The following is an 18,659-nucleotide window of genomic DNA, read 5'->3' as shown; positions in this document are numbered from 1 at the left end:
TGCCTTCATACTGGTAACCCTGGCCATAAAAAGAGTAACTGTCATTTATATTCCTGTTCATTTATTTCCCAAGTCAACTCCTTTAGATATTTAGGATTGACCGTAGACGAAAATTTTGACTTCAGTGAGCATATTAATCACTTGTGTAATAGACTTAGATGTATTTTGTGCCAACTATATTGTGTGAAATATACCTTACCAATTCAATTTAAAAAAATGTTGTACTTAAGTCTCGGTGAAGCAGTACTCAGATATGGTTTAACGATCTGGGGCTCCGCAAATAAAACCCTGTTGAGAAAGGTGGAAAAAATCCAAAACAATATGGTATTACAATTGGATCCAAGAGAAAGAAATGTCTTTAAAATTTACAAAAATCTAAAAATGCTTCCAATACGCGATTTATTACACTACATATTAATAACAGACAACTATTTTAACAATAGCTACAAAACTATAAGAAATGTAACACACGATATAGGACTCCGAAGTACTAGAATATATAATGTACCTAGTTTCATCAACGCTCACGGGAAAAGAACCTTGGAACACGTAGTTCCTAAATTGTTTAATACGCTACCACAAAATTTGCAATCAATAGAAAATATTTCTCTACTAAAAACGCGTCTGAGATATTGGTTACTAGAGAAATATAATGATACCGATATATGAGAATTATGTTTGCTTATGTGATAATACATTTATTTCTTTGTCTTGTATGTATGTTAAAAATATGTTATGTTATGTACACATGTTAAAAATTTAATGACATTATACTACTAAAAATGTTAAACATTGTTTGGTTAAAAATTAATCAAAATTTATGGTTTAAACATGTATAAAGAAAGATACATATATTTTGTCTTTATTTTGTCACATATATAATTTCTTTCTTCCAATACGAGAAATATCTCAAATGCAATCACGTTATATATTTTAAAAAAAATTAATACATATATTCCTGTAATGTTAATGTGTATTTATGTATGTACTCTTGCTCCCTAATAATTTTATAATATGTTTTTGGCAATAGTGGAAACATTATTAGTGAGAATTTCATGTTTGCTAATGTGATAATACATTTATTTTATTTTTTGCTTAAAGTTATAACCTTTTCTGCTACCATTTCTAATCTCTGCCATTAAATTTCTTATATTATAAAAAAGTCTATTGTTAAAAAATTTTATGACATTGTATTGCTAAAAATTTTAAACATTGTTTTGTTAAAAATTTATCAAAATTTATGTCTTATACATATATAAGAAAGATACATATATTTTGTCTCCAATTAAAAAATATCTCCAATGCAATCACGTTTTATAAAAAAAAATTATACATATGTTCCTGTAATGTTAATGTGTATTTATGTATGTACTCTTGCTTCCCAATAATTTTATAATATGTTTTTGGTAATAGTGGAAACATTATGAGATACACAATTTTAAAAGACAATGTACGACCACGAATAAAAAAAAACTAATAGGCACCTGCTGACAAGCCTTGAAAGGCTTAGCGTGACCTAGACTTTTTTTTCCACATTGTATTTTCTTGTAAATGACATTTCATCTTTGATTAATGTTATAAGTATTGGTAAAATTTCTAATCTCTGCAATAAATATATTATTATTAAAAAAAAAAGTCAACGAGATTAAGTAAAGTAAATTTCTCAAATAAGAGTAAAAGGGCCAAAGTGCTCTCTTACGATACACCCAAGATGAAGTCATACCCTTAAGCTCATAAGGCGTGTCAATCAATAAGGAGGATGGAATTATCTATGCAAAAGTGTAACAATATCGGCTTTTTTCTGTGTCACTGCTATTTTCGGGCAGCAACCGTGTAATTGAAAGCTTAAATTACATGCCAAAAAGTTATATTTTTCATTCCTTCCAAGGAACTCCATTATTTCAACTGCATGAATATATTTTCCCCATTAATGTTCGTCGCCAAAAAATAAAGTCCAATATTTATTGAATATGCATACTTTAAAAATTCAACGAAAGGAGCTGTATTTGCTGGTAAAATTTTAATAATTAATTAATATTATTTCAAATTTTTACCTAAATTATCTCCTTTATTTAGTTTTTTCATCCATATCTTGTCTCCATCAAGAATTTACTTTTAAGGGAATTGTGATAGGTTATTCCTTCATTATTCGTCTTAAAATGCTGACTATGATGTGATAGGCATTTTTTATGTTAATGCTTATTCTTAATTAATAATACCAAAAACTGATCAAAAATCGTTGCTCTCAATAATCAAATCAGATATCCTCCTGGAATACATACATGCAAATGGCGCAAAGCAGTAATCCGTGTTTTTGACCGTGTTCCACCATTTTTAAAAATATGAAAAAAATAAGATTATACTTTAAGATAGGCGCAACAACACATAATTTTTTCGACGTGTCTATTGTTTCCGAAAAATTTTAATTTAATTTTGAAAATTTAAAACTTATGTAAAAGTTTAGTTTTCGGCCAAAAAAGTTTGAAAAAAATCAGGATGGTAGAACTTAATAGTAAATACAAATTAAAATAAAAAAAACTGGAGACATGGTTAAAAAACTAAACATCGTGTTTAATTTTTTTTGGGGTTATTTTCCATTGTTAAGGCCTGATACTTTGAGGGGACACAATTTTTGACGCACTTGAAGTGAATGTTTTTTATTATATTATCTGGGGGCACTTTTCACCATCTTCACCTGCTAGGCCCTTTGTACTGGTATAGATAAGCTAACGTCTTTTCATTCTACTCGCGGGTACACTCGCACTATACTAGCGCTGTAGCATCAATAAGAGAAAATCTTGAGGATTTTATTCGCCCAACCGCGTTATTGTTTTCTACTAAATGGATGTTATGATTTTTTTGGAGGCCAAATAAGCCCAAGGAAGGGAATAATAAAGTTAATCCCTTTACATAACCCAAGTAGCTTATAACTCCCTGTTAAAACCGTGAATGAAAGCGCTGTGACTCATAGATTGGAGGGGATGAAAATAAAATACGAGGCTAATCTTTTGGGCTTCCAAGCTTTCTTTTGAAGTATTAAGTATCCCATCTCAATAGTTTGTTAGCGTATTCATTTCATTTTTTCGAAACGAGGAAATTTTTTTCACGCCTAAAATGAGAGGAATGCCCCTGGAAAAAGTATGAGGAAACTTTTTTCCAATGAATCATCACTTTAGCAACACTCCATGAGTCAGGTCCCTGGCATGTTTACCCTTAAAATTTCCGCGATAAGTAATTCTTTTCATACCTGCCTTGAAATATTGACCTTAAACCACTTTCCTCAGGGTAAAATACACCACAACAGGCTGTTGATTCAAGAAATTCATGACCCGATTCGTTAGAATTTTACACATGATCTCTTGAACGATGTGGCGGAAATTCCTAACATCGATTTCAGAAAAAAAATTCACCATTTTTCACTAAATTAATAGGTGTACTACACGTTTAGCTGTACTACATAGCATTTTGAGTAGGTTGTGGAGCAAAACGAAAATTTTTGTGAACAAGTAAGGTAGTTGGAATATTATGCAATATATAATTCGATCAATCGTAAGTATTTCATAATTTGTAGTACATGACCTGTTCGTGGATGTAAAATCGTATGATACAAAAACACATTAAATCTAAATTACTTCGTATTACATTCATTGATTTTGATTTATGATGCTACTACAAATTATCAATTTTTGAATTATTTAATAACTAATTAGCGTTCTTAAGATAAAAGTTCATTGGTAATTATTTTCATGAGAAAATATTTTTATAATTCACGATACCTTACATAGCTTCTGAGATAAATTGTTCATGAAGCAGATCAAGAAGGACAAAATGAAGAAGAAAATCACTGATCTTAAGGAATTGTCTTTGATTATGAATAAATTGATGGCTGCAGTATTCCAATCATAGGATAGCTGAACTATGAATTAATAGCCATGAATACAAACATAAAGGGTACACATGAAATAAAAAAAATATTCATGTTAAATCAATGGCTTTGAGGTGTAGCACTATAGACCCATACTTCTAGAACCCTACATCTGCATCATGAACAGTTATAGCTACAGTTGAACGGATACTGAGGATTTAACGGCACTGATTTGAAGTAGAGAGATGCTCTGATTTGTATTAACCAGCACTTTCCGAAAAGTTTCCCATACATTTATACTGCCATGCTTAAAATGACGCGAGCGCTCACATTCTTCCTGTCGAGCAATCAAGCGCAAAAATCATTAAATGGCGTTCGATATTTTATTTCTCAAAATCCCTTCTGAATTGTGCTCTCAGAGTTGAAAGTGAAAAGGGATGTCAATTATGAATGACAGCGAAAATATTAACGATCAGATTCGTGGATGTAATGGACTACCTACTCCTTTAATGAGCCTGGAGCAGGCTTTTGTGAGTCTACTATAAGAGAGATCATTTTTTTACAATATGTCTTAAATTAAAAAAGGCTAATGTCATTTACAAAGACGGGGGAAAAATCAAAGATAAAGTTTGCCGAAGGGCTTAATCCCAAAGCGGCTCATTAATTATCCGTAAACTTTTATGATGACGACAGCTGATGAAGCATTTACAAATTGAAAGACCTGCCATGATAATATCTTATTTAATTTACCACTCATCCCATCTTTAAAGGCATTTAGAACCTTATATTGGTAAATACACATTCACTAGGGACTATTATCTCAGTCCTTTTTTGTCATATCCTCTCTTTAACCAATATAATCACCTTTTCAAATTGAGCCTTCCACCAAACTAAAGCCTAGTCTGTTAGGCTAAGGCTTATCCCGTGGCCATTTTCCTGAAACTACTTCGAAGATTTAATTGCCCAGCATTTTCTTCATTTCCTTCTCTTGTAAAAACACCAAATTTTTTCGTTTTAATAGGATTTTAGAGCCCCGAATATTAAATATTAAATTAAAAACTACTTATAAACTTTAACTGTTGAAATTTTCATTAATATAGAAAAAAGGAAGGTTCAGCACTTTGAGGCATGTCGGAAAGAAGGAGATTTGGTCATACAAAAACTGATCCAGAAATCCCATGAAAAATTAAAATAGGAGAAAATTAGCACATCAGCATTGAAACATTGACATCTCTTTTGCTTATCTCAAAAGTTTTTAACTTGGTTTGTTTTTTTAACTTTCGAAATAGTGAGGCAAACCTTATAATAGAACGTGGAAAATAATTAGGATAAAATACAACTTGTGTATGCCGCGCATTTTATCCAAGTTTTAAAATCAACTTCGAGAAAAATAGGAGTGGAAATAGATCTTAGTTTAATACACTCCAGCGGTTGAATAGTATGGAACACATGCAAGCAATATTTTCTCCACAGGACTTCCGTTTCATTCCTCCTTTAGCCCACATCTACCCGCCTATTCTCACATTTTTTCTTCATATGTTTTTCCTTTGCCAACTCATTCTCTCCGCAATAAGACTGGCCTGCTTTCGCCTTGATCCGCTTAGCGCCTGGAGTGGGACCCGAGAGAGTGGAGGTACCGCCTTTGTCTTTTTAATGCTCTCGCGCTACCTTTGATGTCCTGATCTCGCTAGAATTAAAAAAATAAGCACCAGCAGCTCAACTTGAAGGGCCGTTTTAATTCCTTTTCTCAGAACTTGCACTTTATTTAAAAATAAAAAAATAGAAATTGTCGATACGGGAAAGCAAAACTTTTTAACCTACAACTATTACCCAAGCATCATTGATTAAGGCCAATTTAAGCATTATTGATTACAAATACATCGTTTATATCAAAATTAATTACTAAGTAGATTAGACATTTTTTATTATTAATTGACTAATAAGCAATATTATTTCTATCATTATCTTTTGATTCGTGCAAGAATAAATAACAAATCATAATTCTAACACGCGGGAAGAAATATTCTTATGAATGGATAACTAAATGGTTTAAAAGGATAATAAATATTTACCATTAGATCTTAGGAAGAAAGCATTCAAGCTCGTTATCAAGATGCATTAGATAATGATTATGATAATGCTGCTATCGTAAAATTGAGGATGAATATTGGCTTCTTTTATGATGAATTTATTGGTAAAAAATAATATGTGGGTCTTTGTGAACTTCGTTTTAAATTAATCAAATGATACTAGTTTCTTACATAAAAATAGAAATTTTAATTTAAAGTTCATGGCAGTAATTTTCTCTATGCTTGTTTCCTTCTTTCATATTCTTTCCCGGATGAAAGAAAATATTCTTTCCATCCTAGTGGGAAGCATCGAAAAAAATTATCAAAATTCACACTTATAGAATTATGAAGGCTTTTTTTTTGGCAAGCTAATACTCCTCCTTCAGTAACGGGGGAATTTGAAGAAGACTTTCTGGAGAATTTTGCATTTTTCCATAGATCCATTATCTATAAAAATGGTACGCAATTTGAACGCTCGCAGATATTTGCACCATTAAATATTCTAATGAATAAAAAAGGGCAAAAATCATCACTAACGAGTAGTGAAAGGCCTTGGGCAATCAAAATTAAAGCGTGCACATAAGTCTATTTTTGGAGGGACATTTGCAGAGTTTCAAATAAATCCAAAGTTATTTATCCTATCAATTCGAAAAAATGAAAACCGGCAGTTCCATTGGAAGGGCTACTTTAATGCCGGCTGATTGAAAATAATCTCAGCTCGTGAATCTGCATAATAAAATACTTTGGGATAAAATGTTGTTTTTTTAAGGGCCAACTCGCGTAGTTCTTAGAACATGTCGATTACTAAAATGTCCTACTTTAGAAATATTCTCTCATAAAATATGATTATTTCCCGGGAAAATTTTTTCTGATGTATTTGGACTCAATCAATTTGGCGTAGTGATACGAATAAAAATTTAAAATTCAAACTGAATGAAGATAGACAGGAGAGACAAAAACAGGTTCGGCTGTTCCTTATATTTATAACTCAAATTTTCATTCTTTAACTATTTTTTAGATATTTCAGTGAGATCCTAAGTGTTAACCTCTAATTGAAAGACCACAATTTGAAGTGAAACATTTCACAGAGTTTCACTAGATCTTCGAATGAGAAATGAGCAATGGATTCCAAAATAACTTTTCATCAATTAGTATAATATCCCACCGTGCAAATCTTATTTCAAATGTTCCCACTATTCCCGGAATCAATACTTCCTCTCTCTACGAACTAATTCCGATGAAACACCAGAGGCGTTTATATATAAATTTTATAAAAAGCTGGGCGATGGAAAGCACTTAAATTTATTACACCATTCTCTGACGCTCGCCATTCTGCTGAAAAAGCTGCGGGCTGGATTTAATTTTTCGTTTAACACAACCTCGTATACGGAGCAGCTAGAATAATGAAACTGTTATTTTTGGACACCCTCATTCCATTCCACTTTGCTATGATTAGTTCATCGGTTTTCGGAAAGCAACTGATTACGCACTACAGGAATTAAAATTAAAAATAACGTATCGATGCATGAAAAGAGGAAAACAATTGAAAAATAACAAATGATCAAATTAGCCAGAACTGAGGCAGGTATTACAAATAAAACCTATAATTAAGCAGTGCATCAAGTATTTCTTGATTTTTAGCAACATGTAAATGAAATTGATCCCTTCATTTCGTCTCAAAAATTATGTTTTAATGTTAAAAAACTATGAAAATCCTAGAAGGAACCGTGGCCTACCGTTAGCAGACTAATTCACTAAATAAAATAGCATTCGCTTAATTCCTTCTTCTTGCTCAAGTCAATCTTAGCCGTCGTGAAAACGAAGGTATGCAACCCTTCTTCTCAGAATGAGTTTCTCTTGCGGCAAGGCAGGAGAAATTACGATATAAGTTAAAATTTCCGCCGGTCGTGAAGCAAGCAAAAGAGCTAAGGGGTAGAAGTTCTACCTCCACTGAAAATACAAAGAAGAATCAGGGTGTTATTCCATTGTACCTCAGTGATACTTTAAGCATGGCTCTTAGATGGTCTTTTAATTTATCAAGATTAATGAATATAAGGTCACATTCCCTTAAAAACACTTAACAATGTAATTCATAAAAAGTAATAAAAACCAATAATAGCAATCGAAACTAAACGAAACTCAAAAACCAGTAAAATTTCAATAGTTATGTCCCCGGGATCGAAATGTAGAAACGAAACGAAATGGCTTAAAACCCGGGGAGATAAATTCAGGGTCCACACGCAGTCGGAGTCAAAACTACTTCGAAACTAAGCTAAAATAAAAGTTTTAAAATCAACTTCGAGAAAAATAGGAGGATGTGCTAATTTTCTCCTATTTTAATTTTTCATGGGATTTCTGGATCAGTTTTTGTATGACCAAATCTCCTTCTTTCCGGCATGCCTCAAAGTGCTGAACCTTCTCTTTTTCTATATTAATGAAAATTTCAACAGTTAAAGTTTATAAGTAGTTTTAATTCAATATTCGGGGCTCTAAAATCCTATTAAAAACGAAACTAAGCTAAACCTCATCGACGAAACGAAACACAGAATATGTTTCGCACCAGAGGGACCAAGTGCTTCACCTTCGAACGGTTTACTTTCGACACACCGAGTACGAACTATCGTTGAATGAAGTAGAAATTCGGCTTACCACCGTTAGATGCATGGGGCCCTCATATTTTGGACGACAAACGGAAAAGCGCTGAACGAAAACGGGCCATTCGATTTTTTAAGCTCAATGTTTTAACCTCCCTACACGTATGTCACACGCAATTGGTCGAAAATATTCCCTCTGATCCCTCTCCACCCAACTTCGTGGATAGAAACTTGACTATGAGCAGCTGGGTTAAGTTAGTTTCGTTCCCGGGAGCAAAGTTTCGTCCCGAGTCGAAACTAAACTCCTTGGTGATTTTAATTTCGTTCGGGAACGAAACTAAACCCATGCCTCGCATTTTCATTTCGCTCGGAGTCGAAACGAAACGAAGCGTTTTCGTTTCGTTTGCTTGCCATCCCTGGTATAAACAGTATATAATCGAATTCTTAAAAAAATACCTATTGAAGCCATCAACAAACTTTTCACTGCCTCACTCATAATTTTCACCAGTAGTATCAGTTTATCTGTGAATGAGAGTAGAACTAACCCAAGAGCAAGCATCCTACCATTGCATATCACAAATTGCACTTGGAATGGAACGCTTCCTTTCTTACGGCCTTTAGAGATTTTCTACAAGTATCTTTAGCCGTTAAATCACAAAATCAGAAATTTTTGGCAGAATAAGAGCGCGTACAATATAGAGTAGATGCGAGGTCATACTTGTATTAATATGTGATTATTTCAATATTTCTGGATTGATTCCGTAACATAACAATACTGGACGTTCATTGCTCATCTCACCATTTGGTTATTTCTTGGCAAATACCGAAATCAGTCAAGAAACAGTTCAATTACAACGCTCAAGAACTTGAAACATAATTCATAAGAAAATATTCTCATAAAAATTCCGAACTTATTCAAACTGGCACTGCAAAAGTGGAATTTTATAATCTATCAATAATAATGAAAATCCAATTCAAGGGAACATTCAACATGCAAACATGGGAATATGTAAAAATGTACCAGTACGAGCAATAGCATTAAATATTTTAGTTTAATTTGAAAAACTGAAAGAAAAAAGGGAATCAGAACAAACGAGCACGTTTTGTTCAAAACAATGACGAATCCTCTGCTATTGTTAAATTGTTCGTTATTCCAAATTCTTCTCCTTCGGTACCTATGATTGTACGAAATTGTAAGCCATTAGAGAGATTGTAGCCTGATGATGGCGTGCTCTCTCGGACTCTAGGTCTAAAATCACCATTTCTAATAAAAAGAGGACTAGAATCAAGTTGTTACCATAAGATAACATAAAGCGGTTGTGTGTAAATACGTCAAAGGTAGTGTCCTGTTTCGCAAATTCTATTAATTTTCAAATAAACTCGATTGAGATTTAGAATATGTGGAATAAGACGAAACATCACGCAATCAAAAATCTTTGAGGACTCACAAAATCGATTTTCCCTCTTCGAATATCCCTAAAGGGTGAGAACGGAGATCTGTATAGCCTGATGATGGCATACTCCTTCGGAATCTAGATCTAAATTCAACTATTGCAATGAAGTGTGGACTATAATCAATTTACTATCACTTGACTACATGACGTAATTCCATGGAAATACGGCAGGTTTGGTGCACTGTATCGTTCATTTTATTCATTCAAACATTAACTCGCACGAAATTTAACAAATGCTGAACTAGGCGAAACATGGCGCGATCGAAAAAATCTAAGAGGGCTGATAATACCGACCTTCCCACTTCGAAGAACTCCACAGAATGAGAATGATTTTCCGAGCAAGATATCGGCTGGCGAGTCGAAGTTCTAGTATGCCACAACCGCGGCAGCACTGAGCCTGCGCCGGCGCATTGGCTGACATTCTTTCCCTCAATCGTCCCGTCACAGTCGACCCCGACTCCGCAGTGTTAGGTGGTGTCGGGTCTTCCCGGAACACTCCAAACCTTGTCTTCTCCGTCAACTGTCGTCCTCGTGCTGTACTTAGTATACATTTTTTGATTAATTATCAGTTGTATTTTATTAGCTTTTCAAACAAGCACAAATCTAAGTTACATTTATTTTTTCCCAAGTATTAACTTGCCAAAGTAAGTTCCCCCACGTTATTACTTGAGGCCTCGAAGATAAGTTGTCTGTCAGTCACGATGTAAAAGTTTTCCAACTCCATTGTGGCACTGAGTGAGGAAAACAATTTTTTGCGCAGGTCAACGAAAGAAAATTAACTATTTTACAAATTAAAAAAAACGTTATTACGTTTAAAACTGTGAGTGACAAGAAGATCTTAGTTTATTGAGAAAAAGCAATTTTATTTCAAAAAAGTGAAAATGAAGTGTTGGTGGACCAAATATCACCATTTCAGACAATAACATGAGTGAAGCGGGAAGGTTACTTTAGTGTGAAACCGATTGTCATGTGTCCACAATATCAGCTTGCCCATCTTCAGTAGTGATGTGTCTCTGTGTCGTGTCGTACGGCTGTCTTCTAGGACTAGCTTTCTCCTTCCTCTTTTGGCCCGGGTTCGACCCGGCGAGGGAAGAGTCCACGTTAGGTAGTGCCTGCAAAAGTGGTGGTGATAATAGCAAGTATACTCAACTCCAATCCTTCCGGCAAAAATTCACCGACGCGCCAGCCGATTCCCACCGGGGAGTCGGGCAGGGTTCGGCCGCCAATTTCTCCGCCTACTTCGGTGCCGACGGCGCGAGCAAAGACGTTACGGAGGAGGAGAGCGGGGTTAATGGAAACGGATTCGGCGGGGTGAAAGTGTTCGAGTGTCCCGCGGTCCACGCAGCCTCCGATCTGGAGTTTGTGGCCGGCGGGTGGACCAAGGCCGTGTACAGGGCCAAAGTGTGGGGCAGGGACGTTGCCATCAAGACGGTCAATCTCAATGGACTCGATATTCGGGAATGCCAGAGGACTGGTGGGTCACTGTCGAGCTGCTACAGGAGGGCCGCGGTCAAGATCCTTCGAGAAATGGTGCTGCTACGACAGCTAAGGCACGAGAACATTGTCCAGGTAGGAATGATTGCACAGAGTTGTAATTTTGCGGTTTCTGTGTAAAAATATTTGCTCGGCTGCATACAATTTTTATCATGTTATTATAGGAATCCAACACTAGAACAGCGGTTTTATTCCTCACCATTACCAGAAGTGAAGGCCACCTCTACTGATTTTTTTCTTGCACTATTATTTAATTTCCTTTTTGTATGGTATTTGGAGAAAGCTACCAACAGCTTAGACCATTTGCGCCATAAGGGAAGGGTATGGAAGGAAGGGTGGAGAAAAACCCGGCGTCGGCATTAGCCTGCTCTTAACGAAAGGCACCAAGGGGAACACGGCTTAACGTCCCATCCGACGGACGGAGTGTTGCGCTTGACATGCCCACTATACAACATTCAATTAGGGATCGGGCAGTCTCTGAAAATTCTCTGCTACCTCCGGGATTTGAACCCGAGCCCACGGGGTGGGAAGCCAACACTCTAGCCACCACACCAATCCGATCCCTATGCTATTTGTAGAAGGCGACCGACAGCTGAGATAATTTTCGTCATGAGGAAAGAGTCAAGAGACAACCGGCGTCGGTAATATCTTTCTCTTAATGAAAGACCAATGGGATCACGGCTTAACGTCCCATCCCATGGACGAAATTCCCTACTTGAAGTTCCCCCAAAGAAGAACTCAAAAAGGGATCGGGTAGTCTATGAAAAATCTCTGCCACCTCCGGAATTCAAACTCGAATGTACTACATGGGAAGCCAACACTCCAACCACCACACCAATCAGATCCTTTTCTTTTATCACTCTCCGTTGTCTGTGTTGCTGGAGAGAATTTAGGCATAGAGGTTCCCATACGTACTAATTTGGCTACACATGTTCTGGTAGGGAATTTTCACTATTGATAAGTAAAGAGTCGTTGTTTTTCTTATAATACCCTCATTTTTTACTCCTTCAAATCATAGAAATGTTGGTGAAAACGAGAGTACATAATAATGTATAGTACGGGAACAAATTAACGACGCAATGAACAAATGGTTGTAAGAATTCAACTGATTTTGCGATGTGATAATAATGACAGAAAAAATTGCCACAATGGAACAAATTTTCGTTTGAGTCATTTCAAATGCATATTCCAAATAATTATAATAATACATAAAAATTATTTCCGACTCGAGATCAAGAAAAAATTCAATGAAATCTCTTAGTATATGAAATTCAATAGTGGCAATAATTGGGGTTAATTAGTTCCATGCCTCGGTTCTAGTGCTAAAAATTTTTAAACCATCCGTCACGCTTTCCCAACTGACCATTCTATGCTAAATTTTCACCAACCTACCCGCCCCCCGAAGCACGGTCAAAATGGAATGTTGATAGCAGCCTCGCATGAAAATATGTTTGAAGCATGCTCACGGCAGAAAAATCATTTAAGCACCTTAACTAAAGTTTTTTTCTATCACAGCGTGGTTTTGATCCCTCAATAGCGGTGGAAAAACTCAAATATTGTATTCGAGTCTCTTTCATAGCACATCTAATAATTTGCATTGCAATACGAAATTACTATATTCGAAATACTATATTTTGGGGGGTTTAAACCACCTTAAAAACCATTTAAGTGATATGAAAATGTGTGCTTTATTTTGAAAAAAAACTACAAGTAATACAGATGATGTTTACCAATATCTTGTATACTTCCTGATAGATCGTATGTGTGATGTTTCCTTAGACTTCACCGCAGATCAATGGGTTTGTAAATATTAGATTTTTTTCTCCCCTTATCTTGACCTCATTTAATTAATCATAAAATAATTATTGGAGTAAAGGTACTCCAAGAATACCTTCTTGACCTATACTCCAAGAATTATTTTATCATTTACAAATATTAGAGTTTTTTTATTATTCTTCCATTGTCTTCGGAGCAGAAAAATTTTAAAATCCTAAGTTAAGTTCTCTTATCACAAGTCACACATGATGGATATACTTAAATGATAATATTAGAGCACAACCTTTAGAGCTATGAATAAACAGAGCAAAGCGCATGTTTAACAATTTCTCTTGTTTCTTATGGTGAAGATATGATCTTAAAATTTTTCTGATCCTTAGGTATTGGGTGTAAAACATCAATATTTGGAATCAATAAACGGTAAGTTAGATATTCAAAATAAATGAAGGCCACTCACTGCTCTCATCCTGTTATCTATCCCGATCATTACGACTGCTATACCCTTTCCCGCGCTAATTAGCAAGTGCACCCATATGCATACGTGGATTTAGGGGTGGGGGCAAGGGGGCTCGTCCCCCCCCCCCCAGACGCTTAAAAAATAGACAAGGTTTTTAACACGGTTATCATTAAGTTTGTTTTGTTTTTTGTAATACGGAACTTCGATTACTTACTTTTACATAAATAACTTTCATATTAAAATAAAGAGAATATTTCGCACAGTAGGTAATTATTGTATGCTGTTTTTAATCTGAAATACAAGAAGACCGTTTGCCTGTCACTCTCCTGACTCTCCCCCCAGAGAAAATTTCCTGTATCGCGCTTGTCCATATACACACCAATGCCAAAGAGAATTATTTGCGTGGAATTAAATTAAATTTTCAAGGCAATGACTTCTTCTTAAATCCAACAACCTAATCTATTCATTAAATTAGTATAAGGTTGGGGTCTACAACTCTTACTGGCATAAATTTCAATTTAACAGACGATTATAGTCGTTAAAAATCACAAATAAACATTTAATATGATTACTTAAGCTCAGGTAAAAGGTTATATAAAATCTTTCTTCATTCGAAGACGAAACAGTAAAAATATATTAAATAGAAATATTTTCACGTGCAATGCGGTGGTAAGTTTTCAGTGTAATGTAAGTTTTGAACAAGCTTTGACTATGTAATTTTTTCACCTTGATAGGTAGCTGATTGAAATACAGAGGTGATAAATACAATGAAAATATCATTTAAATAAATCTCATGATAAAAAATTTTATATACTGAGTATAAGTGCTGATATTTCAGCCCAATTGTTACATTTTTAAGGGCCCCGATTCCCTGAATACCTTGTTTTTAAATATCGCAGCTAATGTTTTCATTTGACTCAATTACCGCCTCAATCATAAAATTAACCTTTGACTCTTTTTTACGATAAGTTTAAAGTCCAATTTTGATGATAAATACAATAAGAATCTCGAACAAATAATTACAGATTTATTACAAAATATTCCATTTTTCATCATTTTTGGCGGTGAAGACAATACCGGTAGGGGTGTGTCGATTCTCGATACCAACGATTCCTGCGATTTGGTAATGGCATGGAGAATCGATCGCTTAAAGTTGACACCGATACCTGCGCTACCTATGTGCTTTTATGCCGATGAAAAAAAACTTATTGAACTAAAACCATAATGACTGCCATTCAATTTCCAGTTTAATCGGTTTTTATTATTCATATGATCATTTGTATTATTTTGAATATGTTCGACTAAGATATAAATAAAATCAATTAAATTTAGTACCTTACAATATTGTCTATGCTCACATTTTTCATACTTTAATAAAGAGATCATAGCTCAACTCCATCGTGATTTTAAAGAAAGAATATTTATGTAATACGTTTTCTTAATGGCTGAAACGTGACATGTCATGTTACGGTCAGCCAATCTGGATCAGTCTTCAAAAGATCAAAGAAGAAAGTTTTAAACCTGAAACATGTTGCGGATGCTGCGTACTGTTTGCGACCAATACCTGGTTGAGCGAGGCGTTTAAATGTCATATTTTATTGAAGCAACAAATCGTGCAATCGGGAATCTCATTCTGCAAATATCCTACCGCTTATATAACATCGTATCACTTACTTCCTTACTCCCGTGGCTATGTAAACGCAAAAACTATTTTGTTTTTGGCTTCGAAAACGACCCGCCTCTTTCTTCATTATCTTCCATCATTTCTATTTCTACTCCAAGTTTTCTGACATCCTTTAGCACTTCGTCTCGAGAACGCAACCTTGGTCTTCAACGAGGTCCTCCACCATTGGGTATACCATTAAAAACGAGTTTTATCATGCTCGTGTAGTGCTTTCTCAAAATGCAGCCCATCCATCTTAAAATGAAACCGTATTGGCTAATATAAATCTATCACATAATTAAACGAAAGAGTTGAGACTACCAAAACAAACCGATGTCGCATGCCGCATCATCCTGCCGTTATAAATTTTGGAAATATGAATAATCAAGAGAATGTTTTTGAAAAATGACGTTTGGATTCAGTAAGATAAATAATTACTATCGGGCAATACTACCGTGAGTGTTAGTAAGCCCGGGGATTGTACTAAAGCTTGTTCTTTGTCTTAATTCAATGCGTTAGTACCGCTGCACATTGTAGGGAAGTCAATTAATGTTTAAAAATTACAGGATTGGCGATAAGTTCAGCAAACAAACTATTAAAAAGTTAATATTTTCAGCAAATAAACTATTCAACAGTTCATGGTAAAAACAAAATCTAGTGAGAACAAAAGTTTTTTTGTCTGAATGGAATTGCTGGATACTGAGTGGGCAATTATTTTTAAATGTCATAAGAGGCTTAGAGAGGATTTAATAAATGCTGTTTTCATGTGAGTAATAAAAAAAAGTCGCCTTTTTCCTACTCTATTTATCTGCCTTAATTGCTGCGTCGATATTTAACTGTGACGAGAAGAAAACGAAAGTACTTTCAGTGAGCATTAAAATGGCCTTGCAGGAAAAACTGGTTGTATTTATTATTTTGTTATTGTGTTAAGTCGCAACATCAAAGAGTGAACGAAAGAAAATCTATGAGAGACAAAGGTGGTTTCTGACACAGTCAACTCCATTCCCTCCCCATCCCCACTTCAGGCGCTAAGAGGATTGAGGTAAGTCGGAGAATTGAGAATTCTCAATGGGATGCTGTTTGTGACCACTTTTTATTCCGCTCGGACTTCCGTGAAGGCTTTCCCATAAAAATGAAGGAGCTTATGGGTAGAAAAATGTGTGGGGCTCACATTACTACAGAATCTGGGAGAACCATAGCAACAAAATTCATGTGATTATCGCCCCTTGTTGCACATTATGAAGAAATTGATTTACGTGTCGCAGGAGTTAAGGCCATCCAAAATTTACGGAATTTCGTTACGTATTCTAACCGAACTTATATTAGCGATGATATAACAATTTAAAGTTAACGAAAAGGAAGTAGGCGTTATTATGAATTGAAGAGGAAAGTCCACGGAGGGAGGAGAGACTGCCAGAGTACTTCTGAAATTACTTGCATACCTTGCTTAATCGCTTAATTACTTTAATTAATCGTATGATGACTTTTCAATGTTATTTCTTGCGAGTGCATATACCACACAGAAAATATTTGAAATGAATGAATCACTCCGCATTCTTCACCATGCTGCGGACATTTTTGAAAACTAATTGAAATGAGCCCAAAGTCGCACCATAAGTTTAAATTTAAGAGATCATTAAAAAGTACTAAATTTAATAGCAATTATTTTCCCAAACGAACTGGAGGGTATATTTTCCTAGAGCAAAACAAAAATTTAAAGGGCACAGGGCGAAAATTGTATTCGTTATTATGTCCGAGCAACTGTTGTCGAGAAATAATATAATTAAGAACGGAATAGGGCCGCAGCTCTGCCTTAAACGCCGCACTGGGTGTAGCCACGGTCAGCTGATTGGCCGTGCGTCCCTCATTACCTTAATTCCTTCTCGTATCTTTCGTAGAAAGAGGAGAGCGAGCAATTTCCTGTAGGCTGCACTGGCAGAATGTCAAATATTCCTACAAAGCTACATCCAAAGCATCTCAGATTTGTCCATCTGCAAACCGGTGTCACCCTAGTGGCCAGACTATTGAAATCTACCGGATGATCGCTTTCGACTCTGCGGTTGGTCATACATTATATTATCTAGAAATTCCCACGAAGAACCTCAACTGACAATTGAAAGCAAATGGCAAAAATAGGTAACTGACCAATTATGATCTTTACTCATGAACGAACGGAATATCCGTAAGTAATTGTTCCAAGAAGACCATAGCCTTCTTGGAACCTTCTCGCCGAGAAAGCATCAGTTCTTACTCCATAATTGTTCCTCTTAAGACTATCCTTGAAGTGAATCGACAAATGCAAATTCGCAAGAGGAAAAAGTTGTTCACCCTTGACCATAGGCGTAGCCAGGATTTTGAAATGTGAGGGGGGGGGGGGTTTGCCGGAGATTTCTGGGCCTTCCCGAGGTTTATGGAAAACACCCTAGGGCAAACGGAAAATTTTAGGATTTTTGATGTTGAAAACGTGATATTTAGGAATAAAAAACAGTAATTTTGTACGAGTATTTATTAAGGCCATCTTAATCGTCTTAGGAGCCTCTCTTAAAGGCTTAAGGGGGAGGAGGGGGGGTATTGTTAACCGGAAAAACCTTCCGTCGCTACGATACTGGCCTTGACCTGGACTTGAATAAGAATTCACGGCTTCGCACCGTTGAGCTAGCGAGGTCTTACCCAAGGCCCCTCGGAAGCCCAATGAGGTCTACCAAGGCTTAGTTGGTCGTAGCAGGCGGCACGAATTCGTGAGATTCACAAAGCACTGTGACCAAAGCATTCTCTGCATTCAAGCCATACGGTGAGATTCGTCGGAGGAACAAGAGAGGGGGGGGGGGGGAAACTGGGAAAGGGGAGTGAGAAGATAGACTCAAACAAGAGAACAAAAAGTTGATATTTAAAGGAAAATCCCGAATCACACTCGCTAATTAGGTAAGTTATTCTCATTTATGGAAATTTTGGATGAAGGAGAAGGTGACGCAATGGCATAACAGAGCATGGAGTTATTTTAATAGACTAAGTTTACTACATATTTCTATTTAATTCGAAAACTGAGGCTTACTCGTGGTAGAAGGACTCCATATTAGCAATGAAAGACACTTCGTTACTTCCACAATTTATTTAAAAGGTACAACCGGTTTCGGATACTACGCCATTATCAAGTATTTTATTCTTTTGACAATAGCATAGCAGCCGAAACCGGTTGCACTTTTTAAATAAATTGTGGAAGTAACGAAGTGTCTTTCATTGCTTGCTATTTATAGTCATATTTGGAGAAATGCTAAAGAAATCAGTGC

At 35.7% G+C, this 18,659-nt stretch overlaps 1 protein-coding gene across 1 annotated transcript in view; it reads left to right on the top strand.

The window, feature by feature from the left end:
• Nucleotides 1–10,447: 10,447 nt before the first annotated feature.
• The window catches only part of LOC124156889 (extracellular tyrosine-protein kinase PKDCC-like), a 104,915-nt gene continuing 96,703 nt past the window's right edge, over nucleotides 10,448–18,659 (top strand). The window contains exon 1 of the mRNA XM_046531377.1: nucleotides 10,448–11,551. Coding sequence (XP_046387333.1) covers nucleotides 10,988–11,551 — 564 coding nt within the window. The 5' untranslated portion in view covers nucleotides 10,448–10,987. The remainder of the gene's footprint in view (nucleotides 11,552–18,659) is intronic.

The sequence above is a fragment of the Ischnura elegans genome, chromosome 4, assembly GCF_921293095.1.
Source record: "Ischnura elegans chromosome 4, ioIscEleg1.1, whole genome shotgun sequence".
Taxonomy (NCBI): domain Eukaryota; kingdom Metazoa; phylum Arthropoda; class Insecta; order Odonata; family Coenagrionidae; genus Ischnura; species Ischnura elegans.
The sequence above is the reverse complement of the archived record's forward strand: the minus strand, read 5'-3'. Positions and strand labels throughout refer to the sequence as shown.